Source organism: Salmo trutta, chromosome 12, assembly GCF_901001165.1.
Source record: "Salmo trutta chromosome 12, fSalTru1.1, whole genome shotgun sequence".
In the NCBI taxonomy this organism is placed as follows: Eukaryota; Metazoa; Chordata; class Actinopteri; order Salmoniformes; family Salmonidae; genus Salmo; species Salmo trutta.
In genome coordinates, this window is record NC_042968.1 from 86,759,150 (window position 1) to 86,778,341 (window position 19,192).

A 19,192-nucleotide genomic window follows, 5' to 3' on the forward strand; every position below is an offset into this window, starting at 1 on the left:
TAGAACATACAGCCAGGTGATATGGGGAGGGACTAGAACATACAGCCAGGTGATATGAGGAGTGACTAGAACATACGGCCAGATGATATGATATGAGGGACTAGAACATACAGCCAGGTGATATGGGGAGGGACTAGAACATACAGCCAGGTGATATGAGGAGGGACTAGAACATACAGCCAGGTGATATGGGGAGGGACTAGAACATAACAGCCAGATGATATGGGGAGGGACTAGAACATACCAGCCAGATGATATGAGGAGGGACTAGAACATACAGCCAGGTGATATGATATGAGGGACTAGAACATACAGCCAGGTGATATATGATATGATATGGGGAGGGACTAGAACATACAGCCAGATGATATGAGGAGGGACTGGAACATACAGCCAGGTGATATGGGGAGGGACTAGAACATACAGCCAGGTGATATGAGGAGGGACTAGAACATACAGCCAGGTGATATGATATGAGGGACTAGAACATACAGCCAGGTGATATGGGGAGGGACTAGAACATACAGCCAGGTGATATGAGGAGTGACTAGAACATACGGCCAGATGATATGATATGAGGGACTAGAACATACAGCCAGGTGATATGGGGAGGGACTAGAACATACAGCCAGGTGATATGAGGAGGGACTAGAACATACAGCCAGGTGATATGGGGAGGGACTAGAACATAACAGCCAGATGATATGGGGAGGGACTAGAACATACCAGCCAGGTGATATGGGGAGGGACTAGAACATACCAGCCAGGTGATATGGGGAGGGACTAGAACATACAGCCAGGTGATATGGGGAGGGACTAGAACATACCAGCCAGGTGATATGGGGAGGGACTAGAACATAACAGCCAGGTGATATGGGGAGGGACTAGAACATAACAGCCAGATGATATGGGGAGGGACTAGAACATGCAGCCAGATGATATGATATGAGGAGGGACTAGAACATACAGCCAGGTGATATGAGGAGGGACTAGAACATACAGCCAGGTGATATGAGGAGGGACTAGAACATACAGCCAGGTGATATGAGGGACTAGAACATACAGCCAGATGATATGGGGAGGGACTAGAACATACAGCCAGATGATATGGGGAGGGACTAGAACATACAGCCAGGTGATATGGGGAGGGACTAGAACATACCAGCCAGGTGATATGGGGAGGGACTAGAACATACCAGCCAGGTGATATGGGGAGGGACTAGAACATACCAGCCAGGTGATATGGGGAGGGACTAGAACATACAGCCAGGTGATATGGGGAGGGACTAGAACATACCAGCCAGGTGATATGGGGAGGGACTAGAACATAACAGCCAGGTGATATGGGGAGGGACTAGAACATAACAGCCAGATGATATGGGGAGGGACTAGAACATGCAGCCAGATGATATGATATGAGGAGGGACTAGAACATAACAGCCAGATGATATGATATGAGGAGGGACTAGAACATACAGCCAGGTGATATGGGGAGGGACTAGAACATAACAGCCAGATGATATGGGGAGGGACTAGAACATGCAGCCAGATGATATGATATGAGGAGGGACTAGAACATACAGCCAGGTGATATGAGGAGGGACTAGAACATGCAGCCAGATGATATGATATGGGGAGGGACTAGAACATAACAGCCAGATGATATGAGGAGGGACTAGAACATGCAGCCAGATGATATGATATGAGGAGGGACTAGAACATACAGCCAGGTGATATGAGGAGGGACTAGAACATACAGCCAGGTGATATGAGGAGGGACTAGAACATACCAGCCAGGTGATATGAGGGACTAGAACATACAGCCAGGTGATATGAGGAGGGACTAGAACATACAGCCAGGTGATATGAGGGACTAGAACATACAGCCAGGTGATATGAGGAGGGACTAGAACATACAGCCAGATGATATGAGGAGGGACTAGAACATACAGCCAGATGATATGAGGAGGGACTAGAACATACAGCCAGATGATATGATATGAGGAGGGACTAGAACATACAGCCAGATGATATGAGAAGAGAATAGAGCTAAAAAAAAGGAAACTATTGTATGAGTGTAACTGATTTGTACCAGTCAGTCCCTCCATTCTCTGTAAGCAGTTTTTTTTTTGTGTGAGGTTTTATTTCAATAGGTCAGTCCTGGAAAAACAAGGAGAGATGAGGTTAGAAATAGCTGCTGGGACTGTTAAACACCTCCCTGTTGTATTCAGGTAACCTTCATTTTACCAGGAAATTAAAAGCATTATACAAGTTCCTTAAAGTGGAACTGACAGCATTTTAGCAACATGAAATCTTATTAAATCCTGTTCATAGACACCACAGGAAGATTTTTATTTTTTTTACATTTTCTGACAAGCAAGCACTTATGGTCATTTTCACGTTTTCATTCATTCTTCATATACGTAATTCCCAGACATTCTAGGTCATTTGTGAAACTGCTATAGCAATATAGATTGGGAAAGCGGCCGTGTGTTTGGACAATTTAATAGACACTACAGCAAATAAAACCTAATAAAAACATCTGTCTCGTCCAGGACCGGAGTCTACTCAGACCGGTGCACCATAGACAATCAGAGCTACAGTAGGCCTTTATGCAAACAAGCCATTTGCTACACAGGCCTGCCATCATTCACTTTGAACTGGACTGTGTGTTTACAGACAGTTGCAACAGCGTGACTTTAGATCATTAGGATGCATTCACCAAAAGCCACAAAATACACCTGAATGGATTTCTAAAAATATGTCAATACCACAGGAGTCCCCTCACATTTGGGAACTTTACAGTCCTATTGATCAAACAACCATGAAAGGTAGGCGCTCTCTCCATTATGCACAGTACCAGTCAAAAGTTTGGACACACCTACTCATTCCATGGATTTTCTTTTATTTTTACTATTTTCTACATTTATAGAATAATAGTGAAGACATCAAAACTATGAAATAACACATGGAATCATGTATTAACCAAAAAAGTGCTAAACAAATCAAAATATTTGAGATTCTTCAAAGTAGCCACCCATTGCCTTGACAGCTTTGCACATGCTTGGCATTCTCTCAACCAGCTTCATGAGGTAGTCAGCTGGAATGCATTTAAATTAACAGGTGTGCCGTGTTAAGTGAATTGGTGGAATTTCTTTCTTTCTTACTTAATGCGTTTGAGCCAATCCGTTGTGTTGTGACATGGTAGAGGTGGTATATAGAAGATAGCCCTATTTGGTAAAATACCAAGACCATATTATGGCAAGAAGAGCTCAAATAAGCAAAGAGAAATGACAGTCCATCATTACTTTAAGACATGAAGGTCAGTCAATCCTGAAAATGTCAAGAACTTCAAAAGTTTCTTCAAGTGCAGTCACAAAAACCATCAAGTGCTATGATGAATCTGGCTCTCATGAGGACCGCCACAGGAAAGGAAGACCCAGAGTTACCTCTGCTGCAGACGATAAGTTCATTAGTTACCAGCCTCAGAAATTGCAGCCCAAAAAAATGCTTCCGAGTTCAAGTAACAGACACATCTCAACATCAACTATTCAGAGGAGACAGTGTGAATCAGGCCTTCATGGTCAAAATGCTGCAAAAAAACACTACTAAAGGACACCAATAAGAAGAGACTTGCTTGGGCCAAGAAACACGAGCAATGGACATTAGACCGGTGGAAATCTGTCCTTTGGTCTGGAGTCCAAATTTGAGACTTTTGGTTCCAAACGCCGTGTCTTTGTGAGATGCAGAGTAGGTGAACGGATGATCTTCGCATGTGTGGTTCCCACCATGAAGCATGGAGGAGGTGTGATGGTGAGCTTTACTGGTGACACTGTCTGATTTTATTTAGAATTCAAGGCACACTTAACCAGCATGGCTACCACAGCATTCTGCAGTGATACGCCATCCCATCTGGTTTGCACCATCATTTGTTTTTCAACAGGACAATGACCAACAGGACAACACACCTCTAGGCTGTGTAAGGGCTATTTGACCAAAAAGGAGAGTGATGGAGTGCTGCATCAGATAGCCTGGCCTCCACAATCACCTGACCTCAACCCAAGTGAGATGGTTTGGGATGAGTTGGACCGCGGAGTGAAGGAAAAGCAGCCAACAAGTGCTCAGCATATGTGGGAACTCCTTCAAGACTGTTGGAAAAGCATTCAAAGTAAAGCTGTCATCAAGGCAAAGCGTTGCTACATAGAAGAATCTCAAATATAAAATATTTTGATTGGTTACTACATGATTCCATATGTGTTATTTCATAGTTTCAATGTCTTCAATATTATTCTACAATGTAGATAATAGTAAAAATAAAGAAACCCTTGAATGAGTAGGTGTCAATACTTTTTTACTGATACTGTACATCAACAACTAATGCTAGCCAGAGCAAGATGAGCTAAAATATAATGAAGGAACATTAGATAAACCCTCAACTATTGCAGCTAGTTGGCCATCAAAGTTGCAATGATAAACGATGGGGAATTGTAGCGTTCTCATCCCTCTGCAGCTTGTCTTCCTGGCTAAGGTTGGCTAGCTTGCTACTTCACTCTGACCATTTTACTTGCCCTAGCAGAGCGGGTTAGCTAGGCTGTTATCTAGAGCGTTCGTGACTATTGTTTTGCCTACGTTTACTGACAGCGGTCATATTCAGGTGTTGCGTAAATTCATCAGTTATTCTGCGCTGTGGCACACTCAGACAAGTGCTGTGAATTTGCTAACGCAAGATATATGCTAACTGTATAACGGTCGTTCAAGTTCTTGTTAGCTAACCAAATGACACCTGCATCTCTAGCTGTATATAGCTACCGAAAACAATATGAGGGGAAAAAATCAGTCACTCAACCACTCCTCCAATGACATGACATCCTCCTAGCAGCTAGCTAGCTATCTAGCCTACGATAAGCCCTGTGTTTTTAACTTGCTACATAAATAGATACGCTAGCCTATTAGCCACATTATGACTTACCTGTGATAATTGCCTTTGCTAGTTTGATTGTATTGACATTCCCAGTCTTAGTTACATTGTCCGTTTTTGTCCAAAATATTGAGTCATTGAAACAGTGTATCTGTGATTTACAACCTGATAGCAATATTTTTTGGACTACCAAGAAATGTATTGGTGAGTTATATTAATCATGCATTGAACTGAATCCATCTATTCTGCCAACAATGTCTTAGTGTACATCATGGAAAATAACCTATTTTTAAATACTCTTATAAAGTTGGTTTTGTAGCATAAACTGGGAATTTCATATTTTTTACTGATATATTCTGATTGTCTGTTTTCATATCTGCAAAGTAGTTAAAACGCTGTCTGTTCCACATTAATGTCAGATAGCAGCAGCCAGGTGTAACCTTGCAGGTCAGTGAACGGTAGCAGTACAGTGATGTCGGGGGAGCAAAACATACACACTCTAGTCCATGGGGTATTCAACTCTTCTCCTGCGAAGTCCGGCTGGTTTTCTGTCCTACTTGATAATTAATTGCACCAACCTGGTTCTCAGGTCTAAATCAGTCCCTGATTAGAACAATTAAAAAATGTGGTGGAACTGGCTTGGGCATCCAGAGTTGTTTTGAGGGATCTAGTCCATGTAGTGTGCCCCACTGCATACAGTAAGATGACTGCCCAGACACCGGTAGGCTAAACTCTGAGAGACACACAGAGTATACCAAACATTAGGAACACCTTCCTAATATTGAGTTGCACCCTCCTTTGCCCTCAGAACAGCATCAATTAATCAGGGGGATGGACTCTACAAGGTGTCTAAAGCGTTCTACAGGAATGCTGGTACATGTTGACTCCAATGCTCCCCACAGTTGTCAAATTGGCTGGATGTCCTTTGGTAATGGAAAGAGCAGGTGTTCTTAATGTTTTGTATACTCTGTGTATATTTATTGGCATTTGGCACCAATCCAGTCAGGTATTGAAGGTTATCTAAATAGATTATTAACGCACTAATCAATTAGTAAACCCCATCCCGCCTCAGAAAGGATTAGAGTATGTGTGTGTATATTTTTGTGAGCCTGGTGTGAGTGTTTTTACATGTGGCTGTAGGGTCACCATGGTGTGTGTGTGTGTGTGGACACAGACCCAGTGACCTGGCTGGTCCAACAGAGTGTCTGGTGTTTTTGTCCAGCATCCTCTGTCTCATTGGAAAGTTTACATTTCAGTGGTCCAACCAGAGGTAGAAGATGAGCTAGGGCAGGGTTTCCCAAACTCGGTCCTGGGGCCCCCCCAAGGGGTGCACGTTTTGGTTTTTGCCCTGGTGCCACACAGCTGATTCAAATCAACTAATCATCAAGCTTTGATTTGAATCAGTTGTGTAGTGCTGGGGCAAAAACCAAAAACGTGCACCCTTTGGGGTCCCGAGGACCGAGTTTGGGAAACGCTGAGCTAGGGAGAAAGAGGAACATTCCCACACACACACACTGAACATTTTCCTGCTTTCCCACTCACAGTGCTGCAAACATGAGCTCAGCTCCCTAGTGAACAAGGTTTCCGCAAGCACAGCGATATCCTCCGTGTGAGTTTTTGTGTGAGCATGTGTTAGAGATGGAACGATAGAGACAGATAAATCTGAACAGAGGAAAGACCAGCATGACAGAAAGAGAGAGAGAAGACATGTAGTGATATGAGGGAGAAAAGAGTGGGGTAAAAATAAAGAGCAATGGAGCAGGAAGGTGATGATTGGGTCATGAGTTCCTCTTCCAATCAGTTAGCAGTAGAGGAGGAAGGGTTTCTCTGTCATCAGCTGTAGTATCCAGGATTTAATAGCTCTGAATATTATACTATTAGCTTATTGGACCCAATCATCATTATATATAACCTTATCTATCCTATTCTATACATCCGCTATATGTTAGGATTAAATGTGTCTGTGATTGAAATTAAATTGATAGATTGCATGTGATCATGGAAGGATTCAATCTCGTGTGTGTGTGTGTGTGTGTGTGTGTGTGTGTGTGTGTGTGTGTGGCCCATCAGGTTAATCAAGGGCACGACAGCAGCATCGCTGCACACTGCTGAGCCATAATCAATCTAACCACAACACCTCACTGTCTTTCCTCTATACCACATAGTAGAGGGTCGAGACAAAACATTCAGCCAGACACACCCTAAGACTATACACACAATTAGAAAACATCATACACAGACTCACACAATGTGGTAGGATTAGGATGCTACTTGTTGTCATTTGACAGCTGAGAATATGAACATGTTTGTTGGTTTAAGCCTATATTTTCCACAACATGAAATGTAGGTGTAGGCCACCTAATACATTGAAATCAACATGCTTGCTTCACTACCAGATAAACAACCCCGGCTAGGACCTGGCTCATGTTCTCCTCGTGTTATCTGGTTGCTGTTGGATTTCCCAATCTTTGTTCCGTGTTTTGTTTTCGTCGTTCTTACTGGAAGGAAGCTGAAAACAGTCGTGTCGTGTGTCGCTGCCGCTAGGCAGAAGGCGACCTTTCGGCGCAGATCTAGGATCAGCTTTCCTCCACATCCTGTAACCATAACGATCATTGGGGAGCACCACCAACGCCGATCTAAGATCAGTGTTTATGGCTTCAGCGCTACACCTATCCCCGCGGAGCCCGGATTGAAGCACATGTGCGCAGTCTCCTCCCTTTCTCCCGGGTAGTGGTATTTACCGCAGCCCGACTGCCGGTTGGGAACATTCAGGATGTCATCATCTGAACAGAATACAGCTCACACAGATCAGTCTCTCCAGCCTCTTGATCCAGTCAAGCGTTTATTTGGCACCAATAATGAAGTGAATCTGGAGAGCGAATTGTGAAACGTTGAACTTCTGTTTTTATATTGATTTTATTTGTTTACATTTTATTATGTTAGTGTTATTACAAATGTTGACTTTGGACTAAACGGAGCGGACTCGCGTTGTTTGGTGTGCTAGTGATTTGGTGCTCCTGCGTGAACCGTGTATCTGGATGAAATAAGAGTTTGAGGTTCTAAAACGAGACATCAGTGGCGTGTTTTTCGGTTTGTCCCCGATCGTGGTCAGTGCAGTACAGTGGTTCATGGTCACCCGTGCGTAACCAATCACATGGCCGCTCTGGAGTGAAGCAAGCCTCGCCACAGCACCACAGGTCGACCCACTCCCGTCCTCCACATCGCAGCGATGCCTCCCGGTGTTGTAGCCCCGTCTCCACGGAGCTCTCCGGCCCGGTGCTTCTACGCCTTGACACCGTACTTCATAGAGGACTCCGTCATCTCCCAGAGCAAGATTGATCAGCTGTAAGTTTGCAGTTAAAAGCTCCAGTTGAGGCCCTGCTCCCACCTCTAGCTTCATATACCCCAATCAGTCTGCAGCGAAGCAGACAACTCAAATGCTGCATTTACATTTAGCTACAGATGTTTTATTTAGCCGTCCTTTAATCAGGAAGGGCTCATCGAGATTTTGAAATATCTTTTTCAAGAGCGTCCTGGCCAAGTTAGGCAGCACCATGTCATTACACAATTACAGACGGACATGAAAACGACAGGTAATCTAGTAAAAAAAAAAATATATTATTCACAAGAGTATAACAAAATCATTAAAACAGCAAATAAACAACATTGACAGGTCAGGGAATCAGCCTCAAAATCCTAGATCAATTATTTAAAAACACCAATCTGGACAAGTTCTTCCAGTTTAAAAGCATTTTGTTAAGCGTTCCAAGCCGATGGCGCAGAGTACATAAAAGCCCTTTTACCAAATTCAGTTCGGACATTTGGAACAGTTAGCAGGATAAAGTCCCCCAAACGAAGAGTACCCACCACATTTCTGAACAATAAAAATGTCAAAATAAAATGGTAGGAAACCCCAAAATGGCTTTGTAAATAAAAGTATACCAGTGACTGAGCCTACGAGTGACTAGAGAAGGCCAGCCAACCCTTGTGTGTGTGTGTGTGTGTGTGTGTGTGTGTGTGTGTGTGTGTATATAAAGAGCAGGGGTGCGTAAGGGGTTTGCAGTTTAAAATACATCTCAGTACTCCATGGTAAAGGGTGTCAATTGATCTCAAACACTGAGCAGAAGCATTCATTTATAAAATATCCCCAGAGTCTAGTATAGGCATAAATGTAAGTTGTTGAATATGCAATTTAGAAGATGCCTTCATCAATTAAAATTCCAAGATATTTATGAGGTTACAGTCTCTCATTGCCCTGACAGGTGGTGAAAGGCTCAGAGGTCTATTTCTTGCTTTAGAAAACACCATTAGTTTTGTCAGTATTGAGGATAAGCTTCAATTGACACAAGGTATGTTGAAGAGTATAAAAAGCTTTTGTGAGAGACGAGGCACAACAATAAACAGTATCATCAGTATAGACGTGAAGTCGTGCATTTTGCACATTTGTCTAAATTATTTATATAACTATGGGATAAGAGGGGACAAAGTACAGAGCCCTGGGGCACACCATTAGACAGACAATTTTAACAGACATGAGCTCATCAAATTGAGTGCACTATCAGACAGATAGTTAGCAAACCATGCAACTGCATCCTCCGGAAAGACCTTCGCTTGACAATCTCTGCCTCAGTATAGCATGATCAACTCTATCAAAAGCCTTAGAGATCAATAAAAGTGAGAGACAGTGCTGTATTTTGTCAAGGGCTTCAGTGATATCATTTAAAACTTTCATGGCTGTTGTAATTGTGCTATGCTTCTTCCTGAAGCCCGATTTAGTACATTGATAAAATAGAGTTAGTATATAAAAACTCTTTTAGCTGTTCACTCACAAGGGTTTCAAGTATTTTCACCAGGTGTGACAGCTTTGAGATTGGCCAATAATTATTTAAGAGTTGGATCTCCCCCCTTTAAAAGTGGTAAGACAAATGCTGATTTCCAGATCTTGGGAATTTCATTACATTCCAGGGTTAGATTGAACAGATATGTAAGTGGTTCAGCTATGAAATCAGCTGCCAGTTTTACAAAGCAGGGATCAAGAAGATCAGGACCTGCAGGCTTTCTCTGATCTAATGTTTTCAGGGCTTTATGTACCTCCTGCACTGAGAATGGCAAGACGCTAAAAGTTTGACCAACTCTCACTGTTTCATCCACACAGGGTTGTACAGAGACAGAGGATACTGAATCAAACAGCCTACTAGATGATACAAAGTGCTCATTGAAACAATTCAGCATTTCAGTTTTGTCATATACAGCAGCAGTCCTTCAATACATGTGACGGTAATTTCATTAACATTACTGTTACCAGACAGACTTAATAGCCTTCCAAAACTTTCTAGGGTCATTCAGGTTATCAGTGGTAACGGACATCAAATATTCAGACTTTGCCTTCCTGAGAAGAAAATAACACCTTTCGTAACTGCCTAAAAAGAAGCCATTCAGCATCAGAACATGATTTCCTTGCTTTAGCCCAGGCTAGATTACGTTTGTGAATAATACAGCTCAGAAGAAAACCATGGATTATCCCTCCCTTTAACTCTGAGCCGGTGGAATGGGGCATGTTTGTTTACTATTTGGGGGGAAAAACAACATGAAATCATTTCCAGGCAGTTTCCACATCAGGAATAAGCTCTATCTTGCTCCAGTCAAAATAAAACAAATCATGAAAGAAAGCCTACTCATTAAAATACAGCCTGGATTCGAACCAGGGTGTCTGTAGTGATGCCTCTAGCACTGAGATGCAGTGCCATAGACCACTGCGCCACTCAGGAGCCCAGATAATGTGATTTAACCAAAGATTTTTGGTGTCCATTACTTACTGGGAGTTACAGGTTAAGTAGTGTTTGGTGTAGGACAGAGAATTTTCGACCAACCTTAAAACCTGTTAGCGGAACGTCTCGCCAAATATCCAATGGTAGAGCGTGGCGCGAAATACAAAAACCTTAAAAATGCTATAACTTCAATTTCTCAAACATATGACTATTTTACAACATTTGAAAGATAAGACTCTCGTTAATCCAACCACATTGTCCGATTTCAAAAAGGCTTTACAGCGAAAGCAAAACATTAGATTGTTTTTGGCTATGTACTCTCCTAACATAATCACACAGCCATTTTCCAAGCAAGCATATATGTCACAAAAACCCAAACCACAGCTAAATGCAGCACTAACCTTTGATGATCTTCATCAGATGACACTCCTAGGACATTATGTTATACAATACATGCATGTTTTGTTCAATCAAGTTCATATTTATATCAAAAAACTGCTTTTTACATTGGCGTGTGATGTTCAGAACTAGTATTCCCACCGAAAACTTCCGGTGAATTTACTAAATTACTCATCATAAATGTTGACAAAATACATTATTTTAAGAATTATAGATACAGAACTCCTTTATGCAATCGCTATGTCAGATTTTAAAATAGCTTTTCGGCGAAAGCACATTTTGCAATATTCTGAGTACATAGCTCAGCCATCACAGGCTAGCTATTCAAACACCCGCTAACTTCGGGGCTCACTAAACTCAGAATTACTATTAGAAAAATTGTATTACCTTTGCTGTTCTTTGTCAGAATGCACTCCCAGGACTTCTACTTCAACAACAAATGTTGTTTTGGTTCCAAATAATCTATAGTTATATCCAACTACCTTCGTTTTGTTCGTGCGTTCAGGTCACTATCGAAAGGGTAACGCGCGAGCACATTTCGTGACAAAAAAATAAAAAATGTTCCATTACCGTACTTAGAAGAATGTCAAACGCTGTTTTAAAATACATTTTTATGCTATTTTTCTTGTAAAATAGCGATAATATTCCACCCGGACAATGTTGACGAGGTCTCGTGAATGCGCATCTCCAGTCTCTCTGTCACCAGGCAGACCACTGACAAACTGTGCTGCTGTTATCTGCCCAGAGACAGGAGATGCCTCAATCCGGTTTCTGAAGGCTTTAGAGAGCCAATGGAAGCCTTAGAAAGTGTCACGTAACAGCTCAGATGCTGTAATTTCGATAGAGCAACAGAATGACTACAAATTGTCAGACAGGCCACTTCCTGCTTGGAATTTTCTCAGGTTTTTGCCTGCCATATGAGTTCTGTTATACTCACAGACACCATTCAAACAGTTTTAGAAACTTTAGAGTGTTTCCTATCCAAATCGACTAATTATATGCATATTCTAGTTTCTGGGCAAGAGTAGTAACCTGATTAAATCGGGTACGTTTTTTTATCCGGCTGTGAAAATACTGCCCCCTATCCACAACAGGTTAACTTGGCAATATCATCTTGGTATATTCTAAGATGTCATTGTGTCCAGTTGCAGGTGGTGCGTTTTGTTAATGGAACATATTGTACATTCAAATATATATATTTTTTTGCTCTATGAAGTAATCCAACAATGTGTACGCTTCCATTTTTATATTTCAAATCTCCGCTCATTGAGACTGGTGGGTCCACCCCAATGTGCCGCATATGACACTCACCTGTATCGATCAATGAGTGAGAGGATTTGAAATGGAGAAGATTGCTGCATACAAATGGTTGGATTACTCTGTCTGTTTCTCTCTCTCGGTCTCTGTTTCTCTCAATTCAATTTCAATTCAAGGGGCTTTATTGGCACGGGAAACATATGTTAACATTGCCACAGCAAGTGAAGTAGATAATAAACAAAGGTGAAATAAACAATAAAAATTAACAGTAAACATTACACTCAAGTTCCAAAAGAATAAAGACTTTACAAATGTCATTATGTGCAAATAGTTAAAGTACAAACTTATGTTTGGGAAACAGGATCACATTTCCACAGCAAATGGAATAGACAATAAACAAAAGGAAAATAAACAGGGGAAACATTAAACAGCTCTTGTTGTCCCTCTGTCTCTGTCCCTCTGTCCCTCTGTCCCTCTGTCTCTCTGTCTCTCTGTCTGTCCCTCTGTCCCTCTGTCTCTCTGTCTGTCTGTCCCTCTCTCTGTCCCTCTGTCCCTCTGTCTGTCTCTCTCTGTCCCTCTGTCCCTTTGTCCCTTTGTCTCTCTGTCTCTCTGTCTCTCTGTCTCGCTCGCTCTGTTTTTCTCGCTCTGTCTCCAATTCAAAGGGCTTTATTGGCTTGGGAAATATACAGCACCAGTCAGAAGTTTGGAGACACCTACTCATTCAAGGGTTTTTCTTTATTTTTGCTATAGAATAATAGTGAAGACATCAAAACTATGAAATAGAACATATGGAATCATGTAGTAAGCAAAAAAGGTACTTAATTGTTTCCCAGAAATTCTTTGATATTGCGATTTAAACGGATCCATATGAACTTTAAGTTGCAGTGCATTTATGTCAAAATGTCTGTCAAAATGCACTGGGGAATAGTATTCAGTTGAAAAATGGATAATTGGTGGAGTACTGTGGATACTAATATCCCTGTGAGCCTCCCCAGGCCCATGTTGCCCAGGGTTAAGAACAGAGTACTGTGGATACTAATATCCCTGTGAGCCTCCCCAGGCCCATGTTGCCCAGGGTTAAGAACAGAGTACTGTGGATACTAATATCCCTGTGAGCCTCCCCAGGCCCATGTTGCCCAGGGTTAAGAACAGAGTACTGTGGATACTAATATCCCTGTGAGCCTCCTCAGGCCCATGTTGCCCAGGGTTAAGAACAGAGTACTGTGGATACTAATATCCCTGTGAGCCTCCTCAGGCCCATGTTGCCCAGGGTTAAGAACAGAGTACTGTGGATACTAATATCCCTGTGAGCCTCCCCAGGCCCATGTTGCCCAGGGTTAAGAACAGAGTACTGTGGATACTAATATCCCTGTGAGCCTCCCCAGGCCCATGTTGCCCAGGGTTAAGAACAGAGTACTGTGGATACTAATATCCCTGTGAGCCTCCCCAGGCCCATGTTGCCCAGGGTTAAGAACTGAGTACTGTGGATACTAATATCCCTGTGAGCCTCCCCAGGCCCATGTTGCCCAGGGTTAAGAACTGAGTACTGTGGATACTAATATCCCTGTGAGCCTCCCCAGGCCCATGTTTCCCAGGGTTAAGAACAGAGTACTGTGGATACTAATATCCCTGTGAGCCTCCCCAGGCCCATGTTGCCCAGGGTTAAGAACAGAGTGCTGTGGATACTAATATCCCTGTGAGCCTCCCCAGGCCCATGTTGCCCAGGGTTAAGAACAGAGTACTGTGGATACTAATATCCCTGTGAGCCTCCCCAGGCCCATGTTGCCCAGGGTTAAGAACAGAGTACTGTGGATACTAATATCCCTGTGAGCCTCCCCAGGCCCATGTTGCCCAGGGTTAAGAACAGAGTACTGTGGATACTAATATCCCTGTGAGCCTCCCCAGGCCCATGTTGCCCAGGGTTAAGAACAGAGTACTGTGGATACTAATATCCCTGTGAGCCTCCCCAGGCCCATGTTGCCCAGGGTTAAGAACAGAGTACTGTGGATACTAATATCCCTGTGAGCCTCCCCAGGCCCATGTTGCCCAGGGTTAAGAACAGAGTACTGTGGATACTAATATCCCTGTGAGCCTCCTCAGGCCCATGTTGCCCAGGGTTAAGAACAGAGTACTGTGGATACTAATATCCCTGTGAGCCTCCTCAGGCCCATGTTGCCCAGGGTTAAGAACAGAGTACTGTGGATACTAATATCCCTGTGAGCCTCCCCAGGCCCATGTTGCCCAGGGTTAAGAACAGAGTACTGTGGATACTAATATCCCTGTGAGCCTCCCCAGGCCCATGTTGCCCAGGGTTAAGAACAGAGTACTGTGGATACTAATATCCCTGTGAGCCTCCCCAGGCCCATGTTGCCCAGGGTTAAGAACTGAGTACTGTGGATACTAATATCCCTGTGAGCCTCCCCAGGCCCATGTTGCCCAGGGTTAAGAACTGAGTACTGTGGATACTAATATCCCTGTGAGCCTCCCCAGGCCCATGTTTCCCAGGGTTAAGAACAGAGTACTGTGGATACTAATATCCCTGTGAGCCTCCCCAGGCCCATGTTGCCCAGGGTTAAGAACAGAGTGCTGTGGATACTAATATCCCTGTGAGCCTCCCCAGGCCCATGTTGCCCAGGGTTAAGAACAGAGTACTGTGGATACTAATATCCCTGTGAGCCTGCCAGACCCAAGTTGCCCAGGGTTAAGAACAGAGTACTGTGGATACTAATATCCCTGTGAGCCTCCCCAGGCCCATGTTGCCCAGGGTTAAGAACAGAGTACTGTGGATACTAATATCCCTGTGAGCCTCCCCAGGCCCATGTTGCCCAGGGTTAAGAACAGAGTACTGTGGATACTAATATCCCTGTGAGCCTCCCCAGGCCCATGTTGCCCAGGGTTAAGAACAGAGTACTGTGGATACTAATATCCCTGTGAGCCTCCCCAGGCCCATGTTGCCCAGGGTTAAGAACAGAGTACTGTGGATACTAATATCCCTGTGAGCCTCCCCAGGCCCATGTTGCCCAGGGTTAAGAACAGAGTACTGTGGATACTAATATCCCTGTGAGCCTTCCCAGGCCCATGTTGCCCAGGGTTAAGAACAGAGTACTGTGGATACTAATATCCCTGTGAGCCTCCCCAGGCCCATGTTGCCCAGGGTTAAGAACAGAGTACTGTGGATACTAATATCCCTGTGAGCCTCCCCAGGCCCATGTTGCCCAGGGTTAAGAACAGAGTACTGTGGATACTAATATCCCTGTGAGCCTCCCCAGGCCCATGTTGCCCAGGGTTAAGAACAGACATTGTAGATGAATAGTATCACCTTTTTTGTTTTTACTTTAAACGTATTCCATGGATCCGTTGGCCAAAAGTCGTTTAATCATTAAAATGACGTTTTTACTATATACTTTGAGAACCCCTGCTGTAATAAAATGTAAAACACTTTCATATGTTTCCTGAAGTGCAGCTACATGGCCTTCTGGGTAAGTTAGACCAATGGGTAAGCCCATAGAAATATCATTACTTTATCTAATATGGGTTTGCGCCTAATGTTGTATAAAGGCCAAAGCCATAAGCTAGTGACTGCAGTAGAGAGAGAGTGTAATGTTGTATAAAGGCCAAAGCCATAAGCTAGTGACTGCAGTAGAGAGAGAGTGTAATGTTGTATAAAGGCCAAAGCCATAAGCTAGTGACTGCAGTAGAGAGAGAGTGTAATGTTGTATAAAGGCCAAAGCCATAAGCTAGTGACTGCAGTAGAGAGAGAGTGGCTGAATGAAGCACTGTAGAGAAGGGTCAAGTTTAAAGATGGCCGTGCAGAGAGTCTCACACACATTGTTTTCTTGACCTCCTGTGTTTTTAAGCTCCTCTCTCTCCCCCTCGTTCGTTATTTAGTTTATGAGCATGTCCAGTACAGTTAAGCCACCACAAAATTGGAACCAGCTGTGTGTGTGAAAGCACATTTCCGTGTGTGTCTTTGTGTGTAATCTCTCTCTCCCTGTGTGTGTCATGTTATGGAGGATGGTTTGTTGTCATGATGAAAGAACATTAGTATTGCTCAGGGTTAAAACCCATAGATTCAGAGTATGAAAAAGTGTTTTTTCTCCAGAAACGGTGTTTTGTGTAAGGTGTGGTAGAGAACATGGCAGAGGTATTTAGTGGCATGTGTGTTCAGTGTTTTGGTCTGAAAGCTCAGTTTGCACTGCTTCAGTCCCATACTGTAGCTCAGTTTACCACACGGTATTCTACTGCAGACCTGTACTGTACCTTCTGTACGGTATTCTACTGCAGACCTGTACTGTACCTTCTGTACGGTATTCTACTGCAGACCTGTACTGTACCTTCTGTACGGTATTCTACTGCAGACCAGTACTGTACCTTCTGTACGGTATTCTACTGCAGACCAGTACTGTACCTTCTGTACGGTATTCTACTGCAGACCTGTACTGTACCTTCAGTACGGTATTCTACTGCAGACCTGTACTGTACCTTCTGCACGGTATTTTACTGCAGACCTGTACTGTACCTTCTGTACGGTATTCTACTGCAGACCTGTACTGTACCTTCTGTACGGTATTCTACTGCAGACCTGTACTGTACCTTCTGCACGGTATTCTACTGCAGACCAGTACTGTACCTACGGTATTCTGCTGCCGACCAGTACATGAATGCCTTTAGTACCGAGGTCAGTTTCAGCCTGCAGGATAAAACTGCTGTTCTCAGCAGAAAACATGGAAGACCACCGCAAGTAGACAGAGTTGGGAGTACAGTAGATTACTGTACAGTAGGAGGCTTGTCCCAAATAGCACCCTATGGGCCCTGGTCAAAAGTAGTGCACTTTACAGGAAATGGATTACCATTGGGACACAGTCAGTGAGTGGGCCTAGTCCTCTGTACTGTTAAGTCGTCTTTCTGATTACTGTAGGTATTCAATGATGGTCTGACTACCACATCGCTCCGGCCAAATATCACACTTACTAGAGTTTCTTCCCTGGAGCGATCTGTAGAGCAGCGGAATTCAATTCGGGATGAGTCGTTGTGCAAATTCAGTGATACAGATGAGATACATTTACAACCATGTTAAAGTTGCACTATGCAGAAATCGCTCTGCCATTTCCTGGTTGCAAAAATGTTAATAGTTTGCCTAGTTTTAGTTTGTCAAAACAAGCAAGTTTAGTGTAGATAATCGTTGAACCATCTAAACCACTGAATAATATATTTTCCATAACCAAAAATATAGTATTTTCAGCTGTTTTACTATCCTTGTGAGGACTTCTGGTTCACACGCGCCTTAGCCTGTAGCGTTTTAGAGAACATCGCCCCTCGGCCTGTAGCGTTTTAAGAGAACATCGCCCCTCGGCCTGTAGCGTTTTAAGAGAACATCGCCCCTCGGCCTGTAGCGTTTTAAGAGAACATCGCCCCTCGGCCTGTAGCGTTTTAAGAGAACATCGCCCCTCGGCCTGTAGCGTTTTAAGAGAACATCGCCCCTCGGCCTGTAGCGTTTTAAGAGAACATCGCCCCTCGGCCTGTAGCGTTTTAAGAGAACATCGCCCCTCGGCCTGTAGCGTTTTAAGAGAACATCGCCCCTCGGCCTGTAGCGTTTTAGAGAACATCGCCCCTCGGCCTGTAGCGTTTTAGAGAACATCGCCCCATCGGCCTGTAGCGTTTTAGAGAACATCCATCTAATAGGTGACACTCTGTCATCAGACAACAACCCATATGTAGTGGCGTGCTGGAACCTGGAAGAGAGTCGGGGGGGCACGGGACGGTCTGCTTTTGTTCCCCTCTGTCTCTAAGCGACCTCCTCTTTTCCCTGTTATTCCTCAGTTACACTGATCTGCCTCAGGGGCAGCTGACTGGGCTGTTATACCATAATAGGATTGTATTGGTTGTTGTGAAAGCATTTTAACACTCTTCCTCCGCTCCATCTCTCCCTCTTGTCCCACTCTCTCTCTCCAGTATCAGTGAGAGCTTCCTGACAGTGAAAGGCGCCGCCCTCTTCCTGCCCCGGGGAAATGGCTCCTCCCCTACCTCTGCTTCCCGCTTCGCTCAGCTCCGCAGCAAACATGCAGGTACAGTACGGAGTACAGACATTATGGGAAACTGAGCACAGTAGTTTCATGTCCAGATCAATCATTGAAATGTATTTTATAAAGCCCTTTTTGACATCAGCAGTTGTCACCAAGTGTTTACCAGTTATCTGGCCTAGACCGCAAAGAGCAAGCAAAGCACCGTGACCATGAGAAACTCCCTAATTCACGGTTCAATTAGGGGAGAGAGAGATGGAGAGATGGAGAGATGGAAAGATGCCAGTGATGAAGCATGAATGTGACAAAGAGAAGAGATGAGCAGATATGCAGTCTACTGTAAATGCCATTAGGATGCTATACTGAGGAATGGAACAGTGTGGTGGTGGTTATCATGGGAACACAGAGTGCAGTGTTAAGTGTGTGTGTGTGTGTGTGTGTGTGTGTGTGTGTGTGTGCGCCCGTCTCTCCAGGTGACCTCCAGCAGCACCTGCAGACCATGTTCACTCTCCTCCGACCAGAGGACAACATCAAACTGGTGAGTAAACACACACACCTGCATGATCAAAACACAAACATGTTCTCGTCAACGCAATAATCAAGATCTGCTTTTCACGCTTCCTTTCCTTCGCTCTCTGTACTTCCCTCCTTCGCTCTCTCTCTCTCTCTCTCTCTCTCTCTCTCTCTCTCTCTCTCTCTCTGTACTTCCCTCCGTCGCTCTCTCTCTCTCTCTCTCTCTCTCTCTGTACTTCCCTCCGTCGCTCTCTCTCTGTACTTCCCTCCTTCTCTCTCTCTCTCTCTCTCTCTCTCTCTCTCTCTCCTCGCTCTCT

The 19,192-nt window shown here is 43.9% G+C and overlaps 1 protein-coding gene and 2 long non-coding RNA genes across 4 annotated transcripts in view; all 3 read left to right on the forward strand.

Annotated features, from left to right (window-relative positions):
* LOC115204578 (uncharacterized) overlaps positions 1–1,168 on the forward strand; it is a 1,362-nt gene extending 194 nt beyond the window's left edge. Inside the window, exons 1-2 of the long non-coding RNA XR_003880395.1 lie at positions 1–319; positions 431–1,168. The exon at positions 1–319 is cut by the window's left edge and continues 194 nt beyond it. This is a non-coding gene — a long non-coding RNA (uncharacterized LOC115204578). The remainder of the gene's footprint in view (positions 320–430) is intronic.
* LOC115204577 (protein phosphatase Slingshot homolog 1) overlaps positions 1–19,192 on the forward strand; it is a gene marked incomplete in the record, with an annotated part of 41,385 nt that overhangs the window by 17,045 nt on the left and 5,148 nt on the right. Inside the window, 1 exon segment of the mRNA XM_029770239.1 lies at positions 18,295–18,407. Within this exon segment, the coding sequence (XP_029626099.1) occupies positions 18,295–18,407 (113 nt within the window).
* Positions 1,555–2,059, forward strand: LOC115204579 (uncharacterized). 2 transcript variants are annotated; one of them, XR_003880397.1, is made up of 2 exons: positions 1,555–1,587; positions 1,891–2,059. It is a non-coding gene; the product is annotated as an uncharacterized LOC115204579 (long non-coding RNA). The 2 variants fall into 2 exon arrangements; XR_003880396.1 differs by lacking the exon at positions 1,555–1,587 and adding an exon at positions 1,643–1,797.